Source organism: Sardina pilchardus, chromosome 9, assembly GCF_963854185.1.
Source record: "Sardina pilchardus chromosome 9, fSarPil1.1, whole genome shotgun sequence".
Classification (NCBI taxonomy): Eukaryota; Metazoa; Chordata; class Actinopteri; order Clupeiformes; family Clupeidae; genus Sardina; species Sardina pilchardus.
The window spans coordinates 7,850,447-7,876,356 of record NC_085002.1 but is presented as its reverse complement, the minus strand read 5'-3'; the positions used below and the strand labels follow the sequence as shown (position 1 = coordinate 7,876,356).

Here is a 25,910-nt window from a genome sequence, read left to right as displayed (position 1 = left end):
CAATTTTAAATAATGAAAATACAACATGCCAGTTTGAAACATGTAGGCCTACTGTTAGAGTGTGTTACGACCCAGCTCTAAGCCGCAACGTAAAGAGAGAGTCGGGACAACAGAGATAACTTAAACCAGTAAAGTATTTATTTAAAAGTAACCAAAAGCATAACCATTACCAAAAGATGTCTAGGGGAAAGTAAAAGCATGTATGCTAGTGTTCATCTGGGTGTGTGTATGCCAAAGTCAGTATGATGTTCAAAGATAGCAAGAAAAGGTGCCAGTGGGAGAGAGATAACCCAAAGGTGCCTGCAACAGAACGTGCCCAGCCAGAGAATGTCTAATAGGGGGAGAACGACCACTTGCTAAATACTTCCGCATGGTACTGCAACTAGAGGGTGCAAGTGGAGAATGAATGGAGGTGAATGGAGTTTCTCCGAAAATCCACTTTTCTCCAATTGTTTGGTGTAGAAATCGGAATATTGTATGCGAAAGGGGGGTCAAAGAAAATACACACGGCTGAGTATTGGATTTTTAAGTCCCTTAATTGTTCTTATAATACCTCCATGGCAACAACGACCAAGCCTGTGAGAAACCAAAGGGCCATAAGTAATTGTTCATTCAACTTTCGACCTATAACCCATATTGAGCTTGCAGAAACTAAAATCCAATCTTCGATTTTTCAATGACAATCAGGTGAAACAGACCAATTTAGCCGTCTAGCCCCGCATAGACCCCCATTGTTTGATCACTTGCTCGTGATTTCCCCTAGTGGAACTGCAACTGGAACTGCAGGTAAAATGGAGTTAATAGCGAGTGGACCGGCTCTCCCTAAATGGGCTCTGACGTGCCTAACTGAAAAGTGCCCAAATTAAGAGAGAGAACAACCCCTTAAATACCCATACACCTTCATCAGGTGTGCATGATTAACTAATTAGACAAGCTAAGCTGGCATTGCCCATGCACTGGCCATGCAAGGCCTGAAGGGGCACAGGGGGTCGTAACAAGTGCAATATCACTATAAGTGCAAACTTGGAGTGAATGAATTGTGTGTGCAGTAGAAAATATGATGTGATATCACGTACAGTAGACACATGCCTTACAATTATTCTGACAACCTTCTGGAAAATGACCACTTCACACCTAACCCAGAGTTGGATAAGACGACGCATATCTCATGTGTGTGTGCAAAGGGGATTGTCTTTGAAGTTAAAGAGTAGTTTAGGTTAGTCCACAGCAGTGATATTCAACCTGGGTTCTGGGGTTTGCCCAATTATTTCATCTGAAGCATTTTTTTTCCTCTTCAGAAAAATGCTCAGTGTCTCTCTCTGCCAAGGGGTCTTTGGGCTGAAAAAGGTTGAAGACCCCTGGTCTACAGTGTACCATGGTTTCAGTTGTGTTTCCATATTTTAGTTCCATGTTCCAGTGCTGTCCTGGGATCTCAGCTGGACCCAGTGGAGGTGGTTGGAGAGAGGAGGACTGTAGTGAGGCGGCCATCCATACTGGAAATGGGCTACACCCAATGCAAGACACAGCTGGATCATTGCTCCGTGCTGTCAGATGTCTTGCGTTGGGTTTGGCTCATTTCCCAGGTTGGAGAGGAAGAAAGGACCTGATATGTCTCCTGTGAAGGAGAGATATCACAGGTTCTTCCTTCCTGCTGCTGTTAGACTGGATGATCAGCATTGAATTTGACTGTAAAGATATCTGAGAAGTTAGATGGCAATGTTATTAGGAATAAACCACGATTTATCTGACTCCATAAGATAAGAATATTGTACCTCTAATAAATTACCAAATAACTAGTTTGTTAACTATAGCAGAGTATGGAATGGCACACTAGACTTTTAGAGATATGCAAACTGAGCGAGGAGAATTTACCATTTATTAGGCCTTGAGCCTTTGAATGTAAAAGTAAAGTATCAGTAATTATCCTTAAACAAAGGAACAAAGGAGAAAGTAAACTTAACCTCAAAACAAACAGTAGCCTAAACTTGAACTTAAACCTTAACAAGTTACAATGCTACATACACCAGATAAAACAATGTATCAAATAAACAAAGAAACAAACCATAGAGAGAGAAAAGATAAAGATAAAAAGAGAGAGAGAGAGAGAGAGAGAGAGAGAGAATGGGGGAGAGAGAGAGAAAGACCAAGAGGTCAGCGTGACCTCTTGCCAAGAGCAGAGCAAAGAGAAGAAGAGAGAGTCACTGCAAGAGCTTCTCTTTTTCATTCATCCAGCCACCCCCGACTCAGCAGGACTTCTTTACCTGAAAGTGGGTGTGGCGTCTAAAACTCTATAATGTAGTTCTTAGTCCACAACTATGTACAAATACATTAGATTGCAATGAAACCGTGATCAGGCTGTTGCCCACATTACAAGTGTTAATTCAAGACCAAACATGGATGTATTACATTTACAACATACATTTTATAAGTATTTCAGAAGTTGTCAATTTGACTTTTAGCCTACTATAGATGGAGGAAGTGGTGATGGCTGCTTGATGGGGTACCGGCCACAGCCAGCTGAGACAACAATGAGCTATCAGAAGCTCACACAGATGTAAATTAGCAGCAAAAGGCATTCAGCTCTATCTGCCTCAAAGGAATGTGAAATCTGGCTCTTACATACTCAATCTGGTAAACTATATAGGCCTAGTGCGGTTATATCTTAGGGCCATCCGGAATTAATAATAGGCAAAGGTAGGTATTTCTGGTGGAAAATTCATGGTCCAGTACATATAGCCTATTACAGATAATTTTGACATTTAAATATACCAATTTTCCATAAGATTTTTAATGTTATTATTTTTGAATGGAAAAGGGATTATGTCATGAAAGTGACAAATCTGCATGCTGCCACATCTCCCGAAGAAACGTCATCAGCGCATCCAGTTAATGTGGGATCCAGTTGTAGGTAGGCTAGCACAGTGGTTCCTAATAACACATTTACTTTCGGTTTTGGTTTCTTTTCTTTCAATAAGTAACCAGTCGGCCACGTCAGTTGCAGGCGGTTTCACCGGAGACAGCGTCGCGGAAAGCCTGTGGCTTACTAAGACTGATTTTTGGGTAAGTGTATCTAGTCTAGCCTACTTTATATGTGGAACTTATCAACCTATTATTTTTTTTCTTAAAAGACTTGCTGTTGCATTCACGCGATGTTGGCCAGTTGGAAGGCCAAGCGATGGGCTTGCAAAATGGATGGTAGCCTAGATTAAAAGAGGTGTAGCAAGGTCATTCTCTTATTTTATTATTTCACGATCTCATAAGAGATCGCCTCCTAGACAAACTGCAAGGCTACAATAGCGGATAGGGACACTGGGGCGGGAGGGGCGGGATCGAGTAACCTGTCCTCATCTCCTCTCCTGGACCTAGCCTCTCTCTTTTCAATAAAGTGGGTTGTGTGGCAAATTGAATATTGTTATGCCACATACCTCACTGTCCTGCCTTCGTTGCTGCTACAGTAGCAGAGTGGTAGATAGCAGTTAAGGACAGAATAGGTAGAGGGACAGCCCTAGCTGTTGTCCTCTTCCTGTCTCATGGCATTCTAAGAAAAAAAAAGAACAGAACAGAACAGAAAATGTAGGACACTGCAGCAGCCTAGTTTGACATTTAAGAAAGCAATTTGCTGAAATACACAGATGAGACACCTGGCTATTGAAACCTGCCACATTGGCACATTCAGACTACTAACTGTAGATCTTAAAAAGTTTATTCAAGGAATGGTGAAACTTCCAGAAAGAAGGTGGGGCCGACTGAGCATGTGCAGTAGGAGTGTCATGACTAGCTCATTCCTGATTAGAGAAATCAGGCAAAGTTGCAACTGCCACACATTGAACTGTCCCCACTTTTCACCAAAGGTTTAACAGCATTCCTCTTTCTGTTTGCGTTTACAACTTTGATTATTGCCGTTGTTAACACATTTAATTAAATCATTTCATTGTATTTATTTGATTTAATGGAATAATGAAATGTGCTCCAATTAGCTAGGAACATAGGCTACATGATTCTGTTGAGCAATTTATGGCTTTGCCAAAATATGTAAGTTCAACGTAATAACAAGGCACATCATCTGCATTGTTTCAGTCCAACCAGCTGTAAAACAGGTATTAGCTTCTGTTGGCGGTTACCTGTGAAGTACTGGTGTCCATCTCAAGCGCCGGCCCAACTGGCCTTGATGGATTAGCCTCAATTCTACTTCTCTACTTGAATCTAGGAAAGTTATCATCCCAATTGGAATACAATAGAAAATGTCAAATAATTGTCAAAATATCGGGCCATTGGGGGCGCTGTGGCGCAGCAGTCTACAGCGCCCGTACCATTTACGGGTCCGAGTGCCCACGGGGACCCAGGTTTGAATCCGGCCGGCGGTCATATCCCGATCCCACCCCATCTCTCTCTCCCACTTGTTTCCTGTCTACCACTTCACTGTCCTGTACTAATAAAGGCAAAAAGCCAAAAAAAAAAAAAATACTTATATATATATATACTTAATGTCGGGCCAGAAAATATACTTGATCAAACGGTTTTGTTCTGGTCCAGTCCAGTTCAACTCACATCTTGGGTCTTAACTTTCCTGTTGCTAATGCGTTATTACCAACATGCATCCCCCTCACTGTGTAGCCTTCTAAAGCGATTTCAGTTGAACCCATCTACAATTTGAGAACATAGATTCTACTCCACTATCCATTTTGTATTTGCAGGTTTGCTGAAATGGCTGAAGCAGCAGTTAGCGATGAGGATCCATATCAGTGTCCCGTGTGCCTGGATCGATTGAAAGACCCAGTCACTATAGCTTGTGGACACAGTTATTGTAAGAGCTGCATTAATGGTTGCTGGAATCAGGAGGACCTGAAGGGTGTGTATAGCTGTCCACAGTGCAGAGAGACGTTCAGCCCAAGACCTGTTCTGAAGAAAAACACGGTGTTGGCTGAGCTGGTGGACAAACTGAAGATTGAGACACAGGAAGCTTCCTTTGGACCCTGCCTTGCTGGACCAGGAGACGTGGAGTGTGATGTCTGCACAGAGAAAAAGCTCAAGGCGGTCCAATCCTGTCTGGTGTGTCTGGCATCTTTCTGTGAAACCCATGTCCAGCCTCACTATAAATCTGCTGCCTTTAAGAAGCACAAGCTGGTCAAGGCTTCTGCACACCTTCAAGAGAAGATCTGCTCTCAGCATGACCGACTTCTTGATGTGTTCTGTCGCACTGATCAAAAATGTATCTGCATGTTGTGCACCATGGATGAACATAGTGGCCATGACACAGTCTCAGCAGCAGCAGAAAGGAATGAGAAACAGGTGACAATTAGCAATAGCATTTTCTTTCCAACACTATTATTTTAGCATAATCCCTATACGTGCAGATATCAACAGAACCATAATCGACAAGGTTAGAACCGTTATAAGTGTTATCACTTCATGTGATGCTCTACAACTGTGGTGCTGAAGAGATGGTAGAAAAATAGTATTTTTTTTGCACATTATTATATTAATATGGTGACACCAAGTGTCACAGTATTGTCACGCTTTGGACAAAGGCGTCTGTCAAATAGCCATAACCATAGCCAAATAGCCATAATACTTATTTAACAGTTTCAGTTTCATAATATGTCTATTCTGATAATATTGCTGAAGTCCACAATATAGTGCAAGACCTTGCAATAAAAGCCTATTGTATTATTTATGACCCATCAGACATAGATTCATTTTGTCACCTCTGTTGCAATTCCAAACACAAACACGGAATAGATCCTACTGAATATGAATGACTGTGCTTCAACAGATGACACTGAAGGAGATGAGGAAGAAATCCCAGCAGCAAATCCAGAGGACAGAGAAGGAACTGCAGGAGCTGAAAAAAGCTGTGGTGACTCATAAGGTGAGATGGAGAGTACATATTGTATGACTGTAGAGTAGCCTACATATGGCAGACCAGGGTAACCCAGTTTCTAGTCAGCGAAAAAGATAAAACCTTGCTTTCTTGTCTCTGTGTCTCTTTACAGAACTGTGCTCAGGAGGCTGTGAAACGCAGTGAAATGGTCTTCAGGGAGCTGCTCCAGTCCATTGAAAGGTGCCGTTCTGAGGTAATTCAGCTGATCAGAGATCAGGAGAAGGCAGCGGTGAGCCAGGCTGCCAAAGTCATAAAGGACCTGGAGCAGGAGGTTGCTGAGATGAGAAGAGGACAGGCTGAGCTGGATCAGCTCTCACATGAGGAGGACCATGTCCATTTCCTCCAGGTAGCCCCATTAAACATAGTTAACTTGATTGATTTGATCTATTTGATTCAACTTTTCTGTTCTGGTTGTGCACTGAAAAAAAAAAAACCCTCAGGTACACATAAACAGTCCTGGCTTTATAAACAGGATGCAAACAATCGGCCTCATTCAACCTTTCTTATGGAGAAATCTTTTTTTAAAACCTTCATACGAAGTTTTCACAAAGATTCTGGCATTCACCAATGTTTTCTTGTTATTAGGTAAGAACAGAATCTTACACTTGAGAATCTTAAACTCTTGCACATTTGAGTACAGACGTGTTTGTACAAAGTAAATAGTTGCATTTTCAAATTGCATTTTCATAATTTCTGCAGGTGTAAAATACAACAGAATCTTAATTAGCATACAGTGCATACGGAAAAGTATTCACAGTGCTTCACTTTTTCCACGTTTAGTGAAGTTAATAAAACAAATAAAACAGAAATATTCCATTATAACAACATAAGTATTTACACCCGTTGTTATTACGCTTGCATTTGAGCTCTGGTGAATCCTACTTCTCCGTAGAGCTCTGAGGTCAATTTTTTGCACTTTAACAAAGACGTTTGTACTGAATTGTGAATCATGTGAACAATAACATATTCAGACTGCATTGCATGTCAGGATTGTAACTGTGAATAGAGTCTGTGTGATGGTGGGCTTATCCAGGAGCACTTTTCCATTTTCTTTGTTGGCTTGTTGACTTGTTTGACTGAGTTATCACATGCAGTGTACCTACTGTACATAATACATAATAATGTATTTATATATTGGAGTTTCACTCTCCTCATGGAAAGGCCGAAATGAGAAATGTAAATGTTTTGTTTTGGTGATCTTTTTTTCCTTACTGTCTTATTTTTTTTTAGATTTACCAGACCCTCTGCCCGGCTGCTTTATGTAAACATTTACCCAGTGCCACTTTCAGTCCAAACCTGTCATTTAAAGACACGGGGCTCACTCTCTCTACTCTGAAGCAGAATGTAGAACAATTTTTGCAGCTTCAAATGGCAAAGATTAAAAGACAAGGTAAGATAAATTAGAAACATTATTCCTTACATGAGCGCTCTGAGAAAACAACTGACTTGCTGAAATCAATCCCATATTAATCCATGTGTGTTTATTTGAATATGTAATGGATCCTGTGGTGCTAGACTAGTGGCGGCAGCATCCATTCATGTTTGAGTGCCCATGGGGACTTGGGTTTCAGTCTGATCCGTGGCCATCACTCCCACTCACTTTCTGTTAATCTTTACTGTCCCATCTGAAAAAAAGTCCAAATACATACTTCAAAAAAATATGTAATGGTTGGTTGGATGTTTATTTCTATGATTCAATCATCCATTGACCATCACATACCCTTCACCATGCCAAGAGATTGGCATGGTTTTATTTCAGTTAGCCTATTAGCTGGTTTAATTCTCATTGAGCTCAATGCAATTCAAACCAGCTAATAGGCTAACTGAAATAAAACCATGCCAATCTCTTGGTATGGTGAAGGGTATGTGTTGATGTGGGGTATTTTAATTCCAAAGGCCAAGGGGCCTTTATCAGGGTGCATAGTGTCCTGGATACATGAAATAACATGAAAAAAATAAAACAAATAAAAACCTGCTAGCCTCTATGGGAATTTTAACACATACATGTACTGTAGTGTTAACATAGCAGGCATTGCAAGACTTATGACACCTGTATTTTGAGGAAAACATTTATTTATTTACGATACATTACTCATTCGCAAAGAAAATTGGTGTTCTTAAAGGTTGGATATTTACTCTTTTTTTTATTTAAGGCATTAAGATCAATTTCCAAAAGATGGTTTTATATAGTCAACTTTAGCATGTGTTCCAATACTTTTGGAGGGGACTGTATGGACTGTAGTCACCCACTTGCCTTTAGGTGGACAGTGACTTTTGTATTCTGTTCAGATTCTTGATTCTTGGTCTTTTCTAGCCTGTGTAGTGATCACCTCAGACAACGTGGATGTACCTTTAAGATTTAAATGAAGGTGTGTGTGTGCATGTGTGAGTCAAGTCAAGTTTTATTTGTATAGCGCATTTAACATGCACAGAGTGCAACCCAAAGCGCTTTGAGTGAGAGGGGGTGAGTGTTAATGAGAGAGAGAGAGAGAGAGAGAGAGAGAGAGAAGGAATGAATGTGTGTGTTTAGGACAGCTAAGATAGAGACAGAAAGAGAATGTATGCACTGTATACATGTTGATGTGTTTCATCAGAGACGATTGTTGTTTTCTTTTACATGGATGATGCATGCATTATGCAGCTTCAGTTGGAGCTGAAAGGAGAAGGTAAAGAATGTTCCTAGATTATCCAGTGAACATTATAGAAATCATATATGACAAATTGCTCAATTTAAGCATTTCATGCAGTATTTACAGCATTTAAAATAGTAATTGTTTAGGATGGTATGTTCACGGTCTATTTCTGTCTGAGATGTGAACAGATAAGATGACACACATTTCTTACTTTTTTCATTTTCTCTAGCTTTGTCACAATAGACACAGGTGGGGAGGTAGAGTATGAGACCTGCCCTATCTGTATGGATGAGTTTACCGATAAAGAGAAGCTGTGGTGTGGCCATGCTTTCTGTAAGGACTGCCTAAGACAGTCAGTGGAAAGCATGAGTGCCATCTGCCCGGTGTGTAAGAAGGTGTTTGGAAAGGTTGTGGGAGACCAGCCAGATGGAACGATGAGATACTATAGACAAAACACAGTCCTTCCTGGATTTGGACTATGTGTCAGCATAGTCATTAACTATCAAATTCCCAGTGGCATTCAGTCGGTAAGAGGGTGTGGGGGTATTTTTCTCTTTTTTATCTGTATGAATTTTCCCAATAACCAGGTAGCGTACCAGAAAAGTAGTAGGATAATATTCTGCAGTAGCAATATGCAATATCGTAATAGTATGCAACTACTGAAATATGCCATTTTCTCTCAATTATTTTTTGCCAGAGCAAACATCCCAATCCAGGTCGATCATTTCAAGGTACACAAAGAACAGCTTATTTGCCAGACACCAAGGAAGGGAAGGAGGTACTGGCACTCCTGAAGAGGGCCTTTGACCAGAAGTTGATCTTTACAGTGGGCACCTCACGTACCGGTGGCATGGATGACTGTGTGATCTGGAATGATATCCATCATAAAACCAACGTCCATGGAGGAGCACAAAAGTAGGTGGCTAATAAAATAGATGTTGATCACAAAGGTTGTTAAGCACGAAAAAAAAACCCAAATACATCAGATTTGTATTGCAGGATGGTACATTTGCTACACACATGTGGTTAACTGAGTCTCAAATGTCTATAGATCTTTTGTGGAGAGTCGAGTAATAATTTAGCTCAGGTAGAATACCTGGTTAGTGGGTTTATTTAATTTTATGTTGTCTCTTAAAGTGTAGTCAAATATTTGTCATTAATGTAACTTTTGCTTCCTTTTCCAGTTTTGGCTACCCGGATCATGACTACCTAAAGAGAGTGCGAGATGACCTCAAAGCCAAAGGCATTGAGTGAAGAAGCTGCCATAATAACAGCTGTGTTTTGTATTTTGAATACATGTGTTTTCCAAATGGCGCCCTGAGATTTCATTTTTGAACGAAGTGTCTTATGTATGAAATAGAGAGTATATGCAGGACCAAGTGTGTTGCATAAAGGAGTAAGTGTGTTGGGCCATCAGAGTTCATCCACATCACAGGCTATGGGTGCCTCTCATTTGGGCTTTTATACATCCTCCCTCGCCTCGATCCTCACTGATCGACATACTGTAAAGAATGATGGGGCGAAAACAATGGGATAGTCTATCCAGTGTTAGTTATAGATCAGTGGGAATGCCCCTCGAGTTTTGTTAACTGTCATCTTAATTTTAGTGTGTAAACGATTGGAAAAAACTGTATTTGTTTAATTGATTTCATTGTTGGTTGATTACTGTAACTGATTATGGTAAGAAATACTTTACAGTAAGTATTGAAAGAAATGCTTGAAATATTCAGTCTACAGCATCAGTGTTGTGCAGTGCAAGTTTATAGACCTATTTGTGTAAATTTTTCCTATGTCGAACTAATCATGAAGAATGTTGTGGGTTTGTCACTATTTTTTTGACATCTAAATTATCCCTTACATAACAATAGTCTGGTAGGAAGGGGGGGTTCACCTGCACCCGAAAGGTATATTTTTTTAACCTATTTTTTTGTTATCCTTAAGGTGTCCATGCAAATTATTGTCCCATATGTGATTTTTTGTACCATCTTTTGTGTCTTTGCTTGATTTTCGGGTATAAAAAATGAAAACTTTAAATGTACATAGAATCTGAACAATACATCCTACAGACAAAATCCACCCCATTTTCTCTTCGTCTTTGCATGAGGAATTTATAGGTATGAGGATTGTCATGATTAGATTATGTATGGTGCATTAAAACTCAAATAAACACCAAAAAAATGCACACAAATTGTGACATTGGCTCACTGGAACTCCTCCCCTATGGACTCCGTTGATATATGTTTTCTAACTTTTGTATTTTTACAATCTTTAAGATGTCTAATAACCAAATGTTGATGATCCCTACTGAAAATATTGTCACATGTTGGTCCAAATGAACTTCTCCCACAATAAGGAGTTACTATTCAAGCCATTGTATTGGTATTATATTTATTGAAACAAAACAGAAAAACACTCATATAGTCAAATATGTGTATATGTAGGGTATAACAAATCCCCATTAGAGTAAACTGAAATATAAAAAAGTTATTCTAATCAAAGGTCAAAAAGGTCAAGGGCAATGATGTCTATTCATCATACAGCATGTCAGGGATAATCCGGAGTGAAATGCACTTTAGATCAATTTTTCGGACTATTGGGAGTACATACGTTGAGTTGACACCAAAATCATGTCATTCGGATGTATTTTGAGAAAGTTCGAGTTCACCGTTTTTAGCCAAAACTCGTTAGCCTGTTAGTGACCGGGGCAGGTCCTTTCGCCACTACAAAACTCAAGGTTACACTGTAACCCCGGTTCTCTGAATCATTGAGTGGAGAGATCCACCTATGGGAGGGACATCCGTCCCCGACCTCTGCAGAAGCAACCAATTGCACCAAGTCTGGCTTTGACAGACAGCAGCGCGAAATCCAATGCCACGGATAGCCCCGCCCCGCTTCCGTGGTATAAAGGATGATGCTGCGCTGCGCTTCATCAGTAGACAATTCGCTTCTCGTGAAGCAAGCGGGGCATACTCGGTGGATCTCTCCACTCAATGATTCAGAGAACCGGGGTTACAGTGTAACCTTGAGTTCTCTTTCACCATCTCGTGTTCGAGATCCACCTATGGGAGAGATCTGGACAGCTCACCGATTGCCCTATAGCCTACTATGACACTGTCAGCCTCGGATGGTCCCTACGCCGAGGTGTCCCCGGCGCAGTGGTGCCAGACACATCCAACGTGACAAGCACAATCACAATACTAACCCGCTCAGCGGACAGCAGACAAGGGAATATTGCTTATGTCAAAAACGTGTAAGTTTTATCGGCTATGTAGCCCACATAGCTCAGACACGGCCCGAGCAAGGCCATGCATTTCACTTCACCTACACTAAGCGGGAAGTTAGCAGTGAGGGGGGAGAGACAGTGGTGTGTAGTGAGCGTGGTGAAGCGACTCAAGCCAATCCGGCGCTCAGAACGGAGTGAGAAACCGGTGTTCTGGTAACATCCAGCCGGTAAAATCTCACGAAGGTGTCTGGACTAGTCCAACTAGCCGCAGAACACACTTGTTGCATTGATATCCCCTGAAACACTGCCCACGAAGCAGCCATCCCACGCGTAGAGTGAGCTCTCAAGCCCACGGGAGGCTGCAGCCCCTTCGAGTCGTACGCTCCAGTTATGGCATCGACAAGCCAGTGAGATAGGCGCTGCTTCGAGATGGGCATCCCCATCTGCGGGGGGGCCCAGGAGACAAAGAGTTGGTCACTCTGCCTAAAATCCTTCGTCCTGTCCACGTACGTCCTCAAGGCTCGGACGGGGCATAAGGTGTTTAACCTTTGCTCTTCTGCCGAAGCAAAAGGGGGCGGGTGAAAAGCAATGAGCTCTAACACCTCGCAAGAGAACGCAGGGAAGCATTTCGGTAGAAATGCGGGGTTAGGTTTAAGGAAAACTTTATCCCCATTAAGTGAGAACTGAAGGCATGAGGTATGCACCGAAAATGCATGCAAGTCGCTAACACGCTTGGCTGAGGCCAGTGCGAGCAATAAGGCCGTCTTCAGTGACAGCAACTTTAAGCTTATATCCCCAATGGGCTCAAAGGGCTGTCGAGACAGCGCATCCAAAACCAAAGGGAGATCCCATGACGGGACGAGCTTTTTGGAGACTGGCAACAAGCGTCGTGCACCCTTCATGTACCTGTGTACCAATGGGTGTTGACCCACCGTGTCATTATTGAAACCAAAGTGACACACGGATATAGCCGCCAAATACACCTTAATGGTGGAGAAGGCTTTCCCTTCCTCCTTGAGCTCTTGTAAAAAGCTGAGGATGTCAGAGACAGAGCACTGATATGGCACTAAATGACGCACGTCACACCACTTTTCAAAGACTCGCCACTTATAGTCGTACAGAGACCTAGTGGAAACGGCCCTTGCGCTCTGAATGGTGGCCGTAACGTTGGGCGGTAAACCCAGCGCGGACAGGTTCATCCTTTCACGGGCCAGGCCCAGAGCTCCACCCGCTCCGGGTGGTTGTGGTGAATTTCCCCGTTCGCCTGCGATAGCAGGTCCGAACGTAATGGGAGCGCCATTGGCTGTGTGTATAGCAAGGGAATTATCTCCGCCATCCGAGAGGCTTTGTGCCATCTGGGTGCTATCAAAATCAACATTAGTCCCTGTTCCCTCACTCGGGCGAGAGTGGGAAGGATCAGACACAGAGGGGGGAAGGCATAGAGGAGCACTTTGGGCCACCGGTGAGCTAGTGCGTCTACGCCGAGAGGCGCGTTCTTGTCCTGAAGCGAGAAGTACATAGGACAATGGGCGTTTTCGCGCGAGGCGAAGAGATCTACGGCTGCTCTGCCGTATCTCGCCCAAATCAGTTCTACTATCTGAGGGTGGAGGCGCCACTCTCCGAACAGAGGGTTCCCCCTCGATAGCAGATCTGCCCCGGTGTTCATTACACCTGGGACGTGTGTCGCGCGCAACGACAGAAAGTGCGGACTGCTCCACAGCAGCAGGTCGCGTGCCAGGCAGTGTAGAGCAGAGGAGCGCATTCCCCCTTGTCGATTTATGTAGGCCACTGCGGTGGTATTGTCGCAGCGAACCAGAACATGATGGCCCTGTAGGCGAGGCAGGAAATGTTTGAGAGCTAGCCAAACTCCAGGTAGTTTATGTGGGACGAGCTTAACCGGTCCGGCCAAACACCGTTCACCGTCCTGCCCTCCTGGGTCGCACCCCAGCCCGACAGGGAGGCATCTGTCGTTATCACTTTCCTCGCAGTCACTGCCCCGAGGGGAGTGCTGTGGGAATAAAACTCCGCGGAGTTCCAGTGGCGCAGGGATGCGGCGCATTTGCGCGCTACTGTCACCTCGCGGCTGAGGTCGCGCGTGGGGTCTAGACGGAGAGATGCAATCCATTTCATGAATTCCCTCATTCTCAGCAGCCCCAATGGCAAAACCTGTATGGCGGACGCCATCAGGCCCTGAAGTCTTAGGCATGTGCGGAACTTCACTCTCGCTCCCTGCCTGAACAGTGTGAGACAGTTCATGAGAGAGCGAACGCGCTCTTGCGACAGGCGAGCGCGCATGGACACTGAGTCCAGCTCCAGCCCTATGAATGTGACATTCTGGGCGGGAGTGAAGTTGCTCTTGGCATAGTTCACCATAAAGCCTAGGGAGTCTAGGTGCGTCTGCACCCGTTGTGTGTCCCGTAACGCTTGTTCGCTGGAGCTGGCCAGTATGAGCCAGTCGTCCAAATATGTTAATATTCTTATCCCCGCAAGACGTAGGGGGGCTAACCCCGCTTCTACACACAGGCAGAATGTTCTTGGACTGAGGGCTAACCCAAAAGGCAAAACTGTGAATTCGTAGCATTTGCCTTGATAAGCAAAGCGTAGGAATTTCCTGTGGGGGGGATAGACGCCAATGTGGTGAAAAGCGTCCGTCAAATCGATCGATGTGAACCAATCGTTTTGTTGTATTGAACGTGATAGAGTGTTGAACATCAACATTCTGAAATGGTATTGTCTCAAATGTCTGTTTAACACCCTCAAGTCCAGAATAGGACGGAGCGAGCCGTCTTTCTTCGGAACTAGAAAATATCGGGAAAAGAATCCCTGATTCGCCTGGCTTGGGGGAACCTCCCGAATCACTCTCTTTAACAAAAGAGAGTTGATTTCCTCCTCTAGGAAGTGGCCTGAGCCCTCTTCCGTCTGCGAGAAAATTATACCGTTGAAACGTGGGGGTCTTATACCGAACTGTAGGCGGTAGCCTTTCTCGATCGTCCTGACAACCCACTGGGGGGCAGAAGCGGCTTTCCACGCCGTAACGTGTTGAGAAAGCCGCCCCACCGGCTCCGTCGGCACCTGAGCGCGAGAGAGCGCTCTCATATGAGCTGCAATGTCGCCATCTGGTGGCTGAACCATTGACAGCGTTGGCCTTAGCCTCATGTGCTTTCGCATCTGAATTTTTCTTTTCAAACACACGGCCGTAGCCTTTATTGGGAAAGTGTGAGTGGTGTAGTGCGAACGGTGTGGTGACACTGTTAGGGCACTGAACAAACTGGCGTCCCCCTCCACAAACGCGCTCTGGCGCGGGGAGGGCGGGCTGTCTTGTCCCAGCACGGGGAACGGTGCTGGCAATCCCGTTAAAACCGGGGAGGAGGAACACTCCCCCCCCAGTTCTAGTCGTCTCCTCTTCGGCGGGGAAACGCTCAGGTGCGAGTCCAATGGGCTGGCAGCCCGGGAACCTGGACGGAGCTCCGAGAGTAGGCGGTCAGGTAGACCGCTTCCTCTTGGGATCGGCTGCGGCGGATGGCTTCTTAGCCGCTGCGGCAGCAAAGGAAGCCTTGCCCCACGGCTTAGCCTGCTGCTGCGGCTGCTGTTGCTGCTGGGGCTGGTGCGGTCCCGAGCGAGGACCGTTACCACGGGGTTTGTAGGCTCTGTGGGGAGCCTGCTGCGGGCGATTAGACGGCGACTGCTGGGGTCTGGGCGGCGGCGGTGGGCGAGGGGCTACTTTCCTTGGCAGGCAAAGTTTGAACGCCTCATCCTCTTTCTTTTTATCATCGCAGCGCTGCTGCATGAGGGCCACTGCTGGGCCAAACAGTGCTTGGCCTGGCTCCACGGCAGCGCCTGCAATGCGCCTCTTCTCGCTGTCGGGTAGACCGGAGAGGTTGAGCCAAAGCGCCCGTTCGCCCACGACAGACAGGGCCATGGAGCGCCCACAGGCTTGGACAGCCTGGCGGGCATTTCGCAGAACGAGATCATTCACCGTAACAATCTCTTTCCACAGCGCTGGCGTGGCGTTGCCGCTCTGTAGCAACCTGCTCATATCCTCCATTAACTCGGCCTGATACGCCGACAAGAGGGAGGAAACATTTAGCGCTCTTACTGCGAGCGAGTTAGCCCTGTAAGAGGTCTGAAAAATGGAGGCTGAGAACCGGTCCATTTTGTTAGGGAGGGTGGGCTTTGGTGGGGCGAGCAGCCCACCCTGAGTTGGGGTTAGATGCCTGGCTATCGATGGCTCGATAGTAGGAGGCTCACCCATGCCAAGAGAGGTCTTTTACGTCCAATCCCGTGAGACCGTGTTTCAGGTCCAGCGGGTCTCCCCAGTGATGTTTCATGTGCTTTGCGCACGTGGGAAGAACCGGCAACAGCTGTTTCTTAGGGCCTGGAGGTAAACCCAAGAGTTTGCCGTCATACACGTCCCTCTCTTGGTCAGCCGGATTAATGAGTGCCGGCCAATCTACATTGAGACGGACAGCAGCCCGCTCACACACCTCCAAAAGCACCGTCTGCGGAAGGGTGGAAGGCCCTGTCGGTGCGTACTGGGCTGGAGGGAGGTGGTCATCCTCCTCCGAAGCCTCAGACTCGTTCATCTGGCTAGCCTCCTCGACTGCGCCGGACAGGTCGCCCGAGAGCAGCGGGGGGAGATCCAAACCAAATTCGGCTGTGTTCTGCTCAGACTGGTCAGCCCAGCTGAGCAGAGCCGGGCTCTGGGGGGTTTCCGGAGCCTTCATTTCGTCGTCGTCTCCCTCTAGGTCAGAACAAAGTTGTTCTTCGACGCTCTGGGTGGTGGCCACTTTAAGCCTCCGGCGTAAGAGCTTTTTAGGCAGAGCCATGCAATGGCTGCAACTCTCTGGGAGAGTCAGTGCCTCTTGAGCGTGCTTGTAGCCCATACAAACTACACAATAGGGATGGGCATCCCTGGCAGCAATGAGGGCGCCACATGCGGTCGGGCAGGCGCGCGATGTGGGTTCCTGGGCGAGAGCCGGTGTAGCGGGCTTGGAGAGAGCCATTAGGTGGGTAACCCGGTGGCGAGCGCGACGAAATTTTTTTAACTGGCGTTAGCCCGTTAAAAAATAAAATGCCAGTAAGCTGGAGAGCTATTCAGGCAAGCTTCGTTATCAGCTGGTAAACCGAAACGTCGACAATCACGCCCGGCGGAGGCTGATCCGGTGGGTTACTAGATATGTCCTCCTGCAGGCAGTTGAATGAAAGCGAGCGATGTCGGTCAAGCTGCGCAGAGTTCTGTTGGGTCGCAATCCGCGAGAAGCGAATGTCATCTGATGAAGCGCAGCGCAGCATCATCCTTTATACCACGGAAGCGGGGCGGGGCTATCCGTGGCATTGGATTTCGCGCTGCTGTCTGTCAAAGCCAGACTTGGTGCAATTGGTTGCTTCTGCAGAGGTCGGGGACGGATGTCCCTCCCATAGGTGGATCTCGAACACGAGATGGTGAAAGAGAACGCTATTTTTATACCTCTTCTACTGTTCCAAACAACACTACACTTACGTGGTAGTGAGTAGAGGGTCCCTAAAGCCAAACCGAAGTATCCCCACGTCTTTATGTGGTCGGATAGAGAGTCCAGAATGAATTTAATCGAGTCAGTAAAGGTACTGACTCGATTAAATTCATTCTGGACTCTCTATCCGACCACATAAAGACGTGAGGATACTTCGGTTTGGCTTTAGGAACCCTCTACTCACTACCACGTAAGTGTAGTGTTGTTTGGAACAGTAGAAGAGGTATAAAAATAGCGTTTTGTAGTGGCGAAAGGACCTGCCCCGGTCACTTACAGGCTAACGAGTTTTGGCTAAAAACGGTGAACTCGAACTTTCTCAAAATACATCCGAATGACATGATTTTGGTGTCAACTCAACGTATGTACTCCCAATAGTCCGAAAAATTGATCTAAAGTGCATTTCACTCCGGATTATCCCTTTAATAATCAATCTCTTGCTCCTCATGTTCTCCACCATCTCCTTGACTGTTTCCTCCAGTAAGTCAGTGAGTGAAGTGGGGAGGATACAGTAGGTCCACAAAACCACACTGGTTCCAGGGTACCTTCTTCTGTCTTTTCACAGCCTTGGCCAGGGTCATGGGGCTTGGGACACCAGAATAGTGGTGTGGCTGATCTCTTGTATATGGCCAGACAGTGGTTGACATGGTTGATGTGTGGGACCAGGTTGTCTCTGCAGGGCGGGAGTTGGGACAGATCCACCGTGTATCTGGTGGTAAGCGTCTCATCCTCCCCAATCATTCTTTTCAGCATGATGCTGTGCACACTGTGCACAACAGATTTTTCACGGGGCCGGGCCATACATTAGACATGTAAATGCCTCGATGTCCTCCACCACATCTGACTCCACAGACCACTGGTCACCAAGTTTTCTGAGGACATAAGTAATTATAGTATTTCAAAAGTTACAATGTATCAACAATACCTATGTTCAGCATTAATTGTCATTACATGCTACAGAATATCTGACTGAAAATACTCACTTGAAGGTTGCATGGTACTTTGGATTACTCTGCAGCTTTTTTAACGGCCCAACCTTACCTTTGCCTCTAAAGGTACTTGTAACGTCTTCCCCTGTGAAGACGTAGAGGCCAAGTATTGTTGTGTAGTAGTCTGCCCCCTTACATTCTGCTAGTTCGCTGACATTTAGGATCCGCCTGTACTTTCCTGTCCCAATATCAACGTAGATGGTCAGCGGGATGGATTTGGTGTGGTGTAGGAGGATGAAGAAAATGTCTGTGTCTGGAGTTCTCACCACAGCCACCTTGTGCCCCAGTTAAGTGGCATACAGCAGGTACAGAACAACCAGGGTGTCAGTCTCTTCCTGGCTAGACTTCAGCTGAGGTATCTCACATGTGGTCACCTGAAGCAAATTATTGAGTAAGGTGTGCTAGTATTTAATAAGACACAATTTTATCAGTTTCTCATGTATAACTGGGCTTGGCTAAATATTTTCCAAAAGTTTCTAAGAAAGACTCACATTGCCATCCGATGACTCCAACTGATATGCTTTGCCTTCAACGACTACCACTGCTGTTCCACATTTCTCCAGGCGTGATGCAGATGCATTACTGCCCTATTACCTCAAGTGGCAGTTTACAGAGTTGTATCTTGTTCATTTGCCAGGAAGAGTTTAAAGTCACTTGGCTTCCTTGTTGCTGGACCACCTATGATGTACCGCTGAGACACGCCACGACGGAATCTCTCCTGAGCTTTAACAGAACCATTATGGTAGGAGTCTGTTGAGAAGATAAAATGCTTCCTAGCCACCATATGGTCAAGGGACTGGAGACAAATTTCCTCGAATAATGGTGAGACGAGCAGATGCGGTACTCACTCTTCCCAGTTCCTCCTAGCCTAGGCACAGCTGATGGGTTCTTCAATAAGACCAACAAGGCTGAAATGCTTCACTAGCCTACTTGATGGAAGACACTAATGAAATTGCTCATCTTATTTTTGTTTTTAACCTGTAGCACTTTGAGATCTCTGATGTAAAGTGCATTATAAATAAAATGTATTATTATTATTATTATTACTCCTGAAGATGTGCCTTATCCGAAGGTTGCTTTCTACATCCAGGATGGCAATGCACTCTTTCATGCCTTGAGGAACCTCTAACCAACATTCGAGCAAATTTGTATAACCCACCCTGCTGGTCTTGTTGCTGTCTCCTCAGGTGATGAGGGAGTTGAGGTGTGAAGGTCTGTCCCCAGAGCAGTATCTGTAGTGTGCCACCCTCCTGATCATCCACCTCACAGGGACGTGCACCTTATTGTGTTCCGTTTTGTTTGTGGTCATCTGAGGCAATAAAATGTTTTCGCTGTATCATATTTCTTGTGTCACACCTTTCCATTGGGTGAACAGGGTTATATTGAAATAAAAAAGATGCCTTGGCCAATAATGTGAACATTAACCACCATGGTAAATATCCAGTATGTTTTCCGGAATTTTGAGATTAGCCTGAAATCCTATTGAGCCTGTGATTGCCATCTAATAGTGAAATCATCATAAAATTGATGCAAAATCATGTAGAAATGTGTTTCAAGAGTATTTGTTTTGTTTGATCTTGTCACCACATGTGTTCTGTGCATCTGGAATGCATTTATTAAAAACTTATCCAACCCACTGAGGATTTGAGGAAAACGTTAATTTTTCAACATTTTCTATCAAAAAATGAAGGGTACATACACTAAAATGGCCACAATATTTTTTCGCAATATTTCCGGCAGAGCAGACCCTCCAATTATTGGTTCTTATGGTCAAAGTTACCAGAAAAAACACAAATAAAAAGTATGACAGACCATGTCAGGTCCAACCCATTTTTGAGACTTTGGCTCCCCGACTAAGAGCTCCCCCTGCAGCTTCAGTAGCCTATATACTTTGTATAGTATGACACTCCTCGCTCGGTCAGTCTGTTGTTTCCTTTCCATTTTTCTAATTTTCTCCTTCCTTTACAGCACCCTCTTCATGTAAAGGCACCCCAGGTGAAGATGCATGTTAATATTCATGTTTATGTTAGAGTTCTTATAAGAAAAGATGAAAAAATGCACACCCTTATAGAGGTGCTGGCACGGGACGAAACTAGACTAGAAAAAGATTATGTTGCCGCACACTCAGTCTCGATCTCCAATTTTATTGACACCAACGTTTCGGCCAGTTGGCCTTTTTCAAGGTTTCTCGAAAAAGTTGGCCTTTTTCAAGGTTTCTATCGAGTAGTCCCAGATCCTTGTGTGAAGCTCAGCAAACTAAAAGGATCTGGCGAGAGTCAGGTTAAGGGTTCTTAGCAGACACTTGAAAATACAACTATGCCAGTTTGAAACATTTTTTTGTGATTATTTATCATTAGACAGTGTATAATTTTACACTTACAGTTTTGCAGTAGGAAATATGATGTAATATCACGTAGATATATGCCTTACAATTATTGCTATACCAAAAAAATGACCACATGACACCTAACCCAGAGTTGGATAAGAGGATGCGATGCACATGTTATCTGTGTGTACAATAACCCTGTCCCACATCCCCCAACATTACCTAGCATCACCGTGAGAGTGAAAGAGTCTTTGAAGTTAAACACAGTAAACCACATTGTCAGTTGTGTTGTCAGTTGTGTTGTCCATGTTTTAGTTCCATGTTCCAGTACTGTCCTTAGACCTCAGCTGGACCCATTGGAGAGAGGATGACAGTACACTTTAATGTACATCAAAGTGCAATTTTAAGGCATCTCTGTAGTACTTTAGATAAAAATCATCTTTTGAGCGTTTCCCATTTATCCTATTTAATCATTGTATGCTCAATACCTGTGAACAGTAGTAAAAAGCCTGTTGTTGTTATATATACTGTACTATATTTACATATCATGTACAGTATAGTGTGCAGCGGTGGCAACCCTGATGATCTGTTGTGTGGTGGTGGTGTTCATGTGCATGTCCATGTGTGTGTACAGGTATTTGTCCTGGTACATTTTATACTTGCTGTCACTTTTGCCGGTGTAACAATGAACATTTCTCATGGTGAGACAATTGAAGGATTATCTCATTTTAGCTGATTGTATCTTTCTTCCTTCCTTCCTTCTACCCAAGATCAGTGAAAACACAGAGTCTCTGAGGATTTTTAACGTTTTATTTATAACAATATCTGTTATTTAGTTTGTAAAGTACTCCAGCAAAAAATTAAAACATTATTCTCTTTCCAGAAGAAAGTTTGAGCCTCCATGCATTCTGTACTATAAAAGCTATGTGTACTTTTCATTAAAACTGAACAAAATCTGATCAAAACCTTAAAGAAAATGCATGTACAATTTTGCACATATCTTAAAGTAACATGATTGTACTCATTTTTTTCTGAATTGATAACAAAACAAAAAACAGAAGCCAGAGCTGAACTGAAGAAGCATCCTTGCTTGACTGCGGGACAAGTAGGTTAAAAAGATTTGTTATTCTACATACAGTATGTTTGCTTATTTGTTTGTTTGTATTGAACATGCATTAAAATATGGCTGATCACCTTCCAACAGAAGCAGCGTCTCAGACCAGCAGCTGAGCTAAAGCAGGAATCAAAAAATGAGTGAATAACGGCATTAGCTCTTAGGCGAAGAGCGACAACAACAATAAAAGGGAAAACAAAGAAAGGCTACTTGAACCATCTACATGATGGAAAATGTGCAGTTTACTCTGACCTGTTGTAGAAAACACTGCTAGCGCAGAGAACGAACAAATCTGTTACTATAAAAAAGAGACATTGTACAGCTCATGTTTAAGTGGAGAACACGCATGTATCATCACTGGACTTTACAGAGAAACCAAAGCAGAGCCGAACGCAGCACGGACACACATTGAACTTGAAGAAATAAAACAAAACGACGAAACCGCCTCTCCTCCCCCGGACCCCTCTGCTGTGGTCCTCCCTCTGAAGTTGCACTAATGCGCGTAACTGAGCGAGCACACATCCACATCCTCACCACCGTGTGGCGCTGTCCCTTCCGCCAAAGCCGCTGGCCTCGGGAGACTCCAGCCGGACACAGAAGGGGCTTCTATTCACTGCACCGCAGTTTGCCCTCTCGACGTTCCACATACTGACACGTTCCTTCACCCATTCACTCGTAATCCCATTTGCTTCGACACAACTCCTGACTACATTACGATCATGTCACTGTAAGCCTCTAGGACATTCAAGCTATGATAAAAGAAATGTGTATACTTTCCTGCTTACATCTATTTTTACGGCATATAACCTACACCGAAAAGAAAGAAAAAACAACAAAATAAAACAAAGTCTGTGCAAGGAGGAGAACACAATCATTTTTAAACATATACTTCTATGAAATTAAAAGGGAACTAATTCAGTCCCGTATCAGGAACTGACATTTATTATGTGCTGTACATGAACTCACCACGGTTGGCCCTAACGACAGGTGGAAGATAAAATACTGTTTTCAAGACAAGATTGCTCCTGACTGCGAGCTAAAGACAGAGTGTACCCTCTTCTACTAACTCACACAGAAAACAGAGTTGGCACTATTGAAATGGAACGGTGTAATTTCTTTTTGTCTATACACGTCATACAAAAATAAAAAATTAAAATTGTTCCGATGTAATTTTTTTTTCTAATTTTTCGGTTCCATTTTGCACAGAGGTAGTGGCTATTAAGGTGTAAGGTAGGGGACCAAAATAAAGAAAAAGAAATCTCATAGAAAATGTTTTTTCCTTGTTCGTTTCACGTTGAAGAATTGTAAAAGAACAAAATATAATACTGCAATCACATACAAAAGTAGTCCTTCATTTTGTACATTTTATACAGTGTTCACAATTTTTTTCCGTTGATTTTCTTCCTCTCGTATTCTCTTCTTTCTTTAAAAGGCAATAGGGGGGTGTTTCTCTGAATGGTACGGCCTGGTCCAATGGACAGTCTATGTCAGTGGGTCCACCAGGGGCTCCTCATCCCCCCGCGACAGAAGCTCCTTCTTCTCGTCTGTGCTGGCCAGCGAGTTTCTGCTGTTATGCGCGCCCATGTACAGGGTGGCATACACAGGGTTGGTGAAGTTAGTGGGCTGGAGGGAAATAATAATAAAAAAAAACAGAGTCACTTAATAGGCAGACACCTCGAATACCTCAAATAATGCTTTTTATTGGAATTTTAAAGACCATGTGGGCAGTGACTGAAATGTAAGGAATATACCAAAAGCACACAGTTTGTTATATTTAGTGAACCAGTGACATGGCTGACGGTGTTATTTTGGATGATCTGAGATTACTGTGCCTGATGTTGAAAGTATGAATTTTTGATAGCATGTACACAACCCTGTTTCCAAAAAAGTTGGGATGCTTAGAAAAATGTAAATAAAAACAGAATGCTATGCTTTGCAAAAAGTTGGGTTTTTTTTGGAAAATATATGTTAATTTTGAATTTGATGCCAACATCTCTAAAGGGGTGGCCAGGGATATGTTTACCACTGTTGCTTCACCTCTTCTTTCAACAACAGTCTGTAAATGTTCGGAAATTGAGGAGACCAGTTTCTGGAATTTTGAGAATGTCCCATTCTTGTCCAATGCACCCTCATACCATCATAGATGAACTCTAATAAAGAGTTGAGAGGTTGTAAAGGTTGCCCCACACCTCTTTAACCTATTACACTGCAACCCAATTGTTTTTTTAAACTAGATTGCAAGTGTGAAGGGAAGGCGGTCGGTCACCTTGTCTGGGTCTAATGTGAAGTCAGAGTCCAGCAGCTCTCCGACATCGTCGTCCGGCTCGCCCTCGTAGATCTTGTACGCTGGGTTCCCAATCTCAACGTTCATGGCTCCGTTGGTCATCCTCTGGTGCTGGAAGCCTTTAGCCCTGCAGACACAGAGGTGAAAGGGCAAAGGTCATGACCTGGTCCACTCATAAATACATATACATATATAAGCCCTCCTCCTGAACCCTGGTCGTACTGGTACTGTCACTAGCACCACAGCAGTGCACGGCCACAGGGACATAGCCACAACACAAGAGGGCGCCACCAAAGCTCACTGTCACCAAAATGAAGCCTGCAACTGAAGCCACACGTCACAGGCACCAAGGCAAACCCAGTGCCCACTAACAAAATGCCCTACCAAGAGGCCAAAATGTTTTCTTACTTAAAGCATACATTATGAATACTGCATAGATTATACAAACTCTTTCCATATTCACGTCTTCTACTTTTTTCAGAGGACATTCATGGACTTTTTGTCATTTTAGTTATGTAAGGAGGTAGTATGACTTGATACTGTAAGCTTTTCTATCTCTCTATTTTTATGTGTTGTTGTTATGATGTTATATTCTATGTCTTATTCAGGAAAGGTTACTAAGGATACTGAACAGTTCAGCAGTTTAAGTTGGAGCACTACAGGCCGCTTGGTAGACTGGGCATTTGAATGAACACCGGGTTCTAAAACAGGGGGGCACTTTCCAAGTGACAAGCTTGGAAGAATGCTCGAACAGTAGCACACGTCCTACCAAGGCTCACACAACAGCGACCACCACAACATGATAAGAATACAACTGGACCCTGTGTAGCCTGAATGGAGTCGGATCTATTTCAATGGCGCTGCCAATAGATCACCTCACTCTACTGGTGCGTCAGGAAAGGAGGGGGAGGGCAAGGGAATGATGGGAATGATGGGAATGCCCAAGACGGAAAGGTTTTGCTTTGACGTTGAAACAGTCAGCGCAGTGAATGGACGTACAGTAGAACAACACCACATGGAAGGCATGGATGAGATGACATGAGTGTGTGTTAACCCTAGCAACAGTTACCGCGCTTGTCTGGAACAGGATTTGGTTTGCCTGCTAGACCTGAGGGGTAAAGAAATGCAGTTAGGCACAGCAGAGAAAGAAAGAGAGAGAGAGAGAAAGGAAATGTGATAAGACGAGAGAAAGCAAAAGATGATGAGGAAACCGTGAACAAGAAAAGAGAAGAGCTGAGAACAGCTTGAGCCATACAGTATCAGGAGTATGTTTGACAGCGAGAGTAAGAAAGGCTTAAATAGCAGAGTTAGAGTGGGGACCATCGACTGTGTGTGTGTGTGTGTGTGTGTGTGTGTGTGTGTGTGTGTGTGTGTGTGTGTGTGCTGTACTCACCCACTCATTCTCTTCCTGTACCAGAATGCCGCTCCACCCGCAACCAACAACAGCAGCAACAATAATATCACTGGAATCACTATAGAGGCTGTGCCTGGATGGATATACACACACAGATCAAATAAACCATAGCCTAAGGAACAACTGACACAGGGTTAAAGTAAAGTATCGATGAAGGTGTGTGTGCGTGTGTGTGTGTGTGTGTGTGTGTGTGTGTGTGTGCGGGAGGTGGGGGGTTCGGGGTGTATGTGTGGGGGTGGTCTGAGTGTGAGAGAGGGAGAGAGAAAGAGAGAGAGAGAGAGAGAGAGAGAGAGAGAGAGAGAGAGAGAGAGAGAGAGAGAGAGAGAGAGAGAGAGACAACAGAGAGGACCAGCAGACTTACGGCCTCCAGTCTCAGCATTCACATTAGAAGTGGGCGCCTCACAGCGATGACCCTCCCAACCAGAGGAGCACCTGCAAACACACACAGTGGGTCAACGGGTCAATAAGTTTCCCTGTGTGTGTGTGTGTGTGTGTGTGTGTGTGTGTGTGTGTGTGTGTGTGTGTGTGTGTGTGAGAGA

The 25,910-nt window shown here is 44.4% G+C and overlaps 2 protein-coding genes across 2 annotated transcripts in view; one reads left to right on the top strand and one right to left on the bottom strand.

The window, feature by feature from the left end:
• The first annotated feature begins 2,977 nt into the window (after positions 1 to 2,977).
• LOC134092588 (E3 ubiquitin-protein ligase DTX3L-like) lies at positions 2,978 to 10,689 on the top strand. The gene is made up of 9 exons (XM_062545568.1): positions 2,978 to 3,060; positions 4,695 to 5,289; positions 5,774 to 5,869; positions 5,994 to 6,227; positions 7,112 to 7,271; positions 8,523 to 8,547; positions 8,744 to 9,041; positions 9,212 to 9,429; positions 9,699 to 10,689. The coding sequence occupies exons 2-9, from the start codon at positions 4,705 to 4,707 to the stop codon at positions 9,766 to 9,768; spliced, it is 1,686 nt and encodes a 561-aa protein (XP_062401552.1). The 5' UTR covers positions 2,978 to 3,060; positions 4,695 to 4,704; the 3' UTR covers positions 9,769 to 10,689.
• Positions 10,690 to 21,355: 10,666 nt separating this feature from the next.
• LOC134092593 (low-density lipoprotein receptor-related protein 1-like) overlaps positions 21,356 to 25,910 on the bottom strand; it is a 160,608-nt gene continuing 156,053 nt past the window's right edge. The window contains exons 86-89 of the mRNA XM_062545572.1: positions 25,733 to 25,803; positions 25,351 to 25,444; positions 23,940 to 24,084; positions 21,356 to 23,296 (exon numbers count right to left, since the gene is read on the bottom strand). Of these exons, the coding sequence (XP_062401556.1) occupies positions 23,156 to 23,296; positions 23,940 to 24,084; positions 25,351 to 25,444; positions 25,733 to 25,803 (451 nt within the window). The 3' untranslated portion in view covers positions 21,356 to 23,155. The remainder of the gene's footprint in view (positions 23,297 to 23,939; positions 24,085 to 25,350; positions 25,445 to 25,732; positions 25,804 to 25,910) is intronic.

What these genes read in the sequence shown, in the direction of transcription:
- LOC134092588 (XM_062545568.1), top strand. Translation starts at nt 4,705, where the DNA reads ATGGCTGAAGCAGCAGTTAGCGATGAGGATCCATATCAGTGTCCCGTG. An exon ending in CAGAAAGGAATGAGAAACAG is followed by an intron (nt 5,290 to 5,773) that starts GTGACAATTAGC and finishes GTGCTTCAACAG; the next exon opens with ATGACACTGAAGGAGATGAG. An exon ending in GGCAAAGATTAAAAGACAAG is followed by an intron (nt 7,272 to 8,522) that starts GTAAGATAAATT and finishes TGCATTATGCAG; the next exon opens with CTTCAGTTGGAGCTGAAAGG.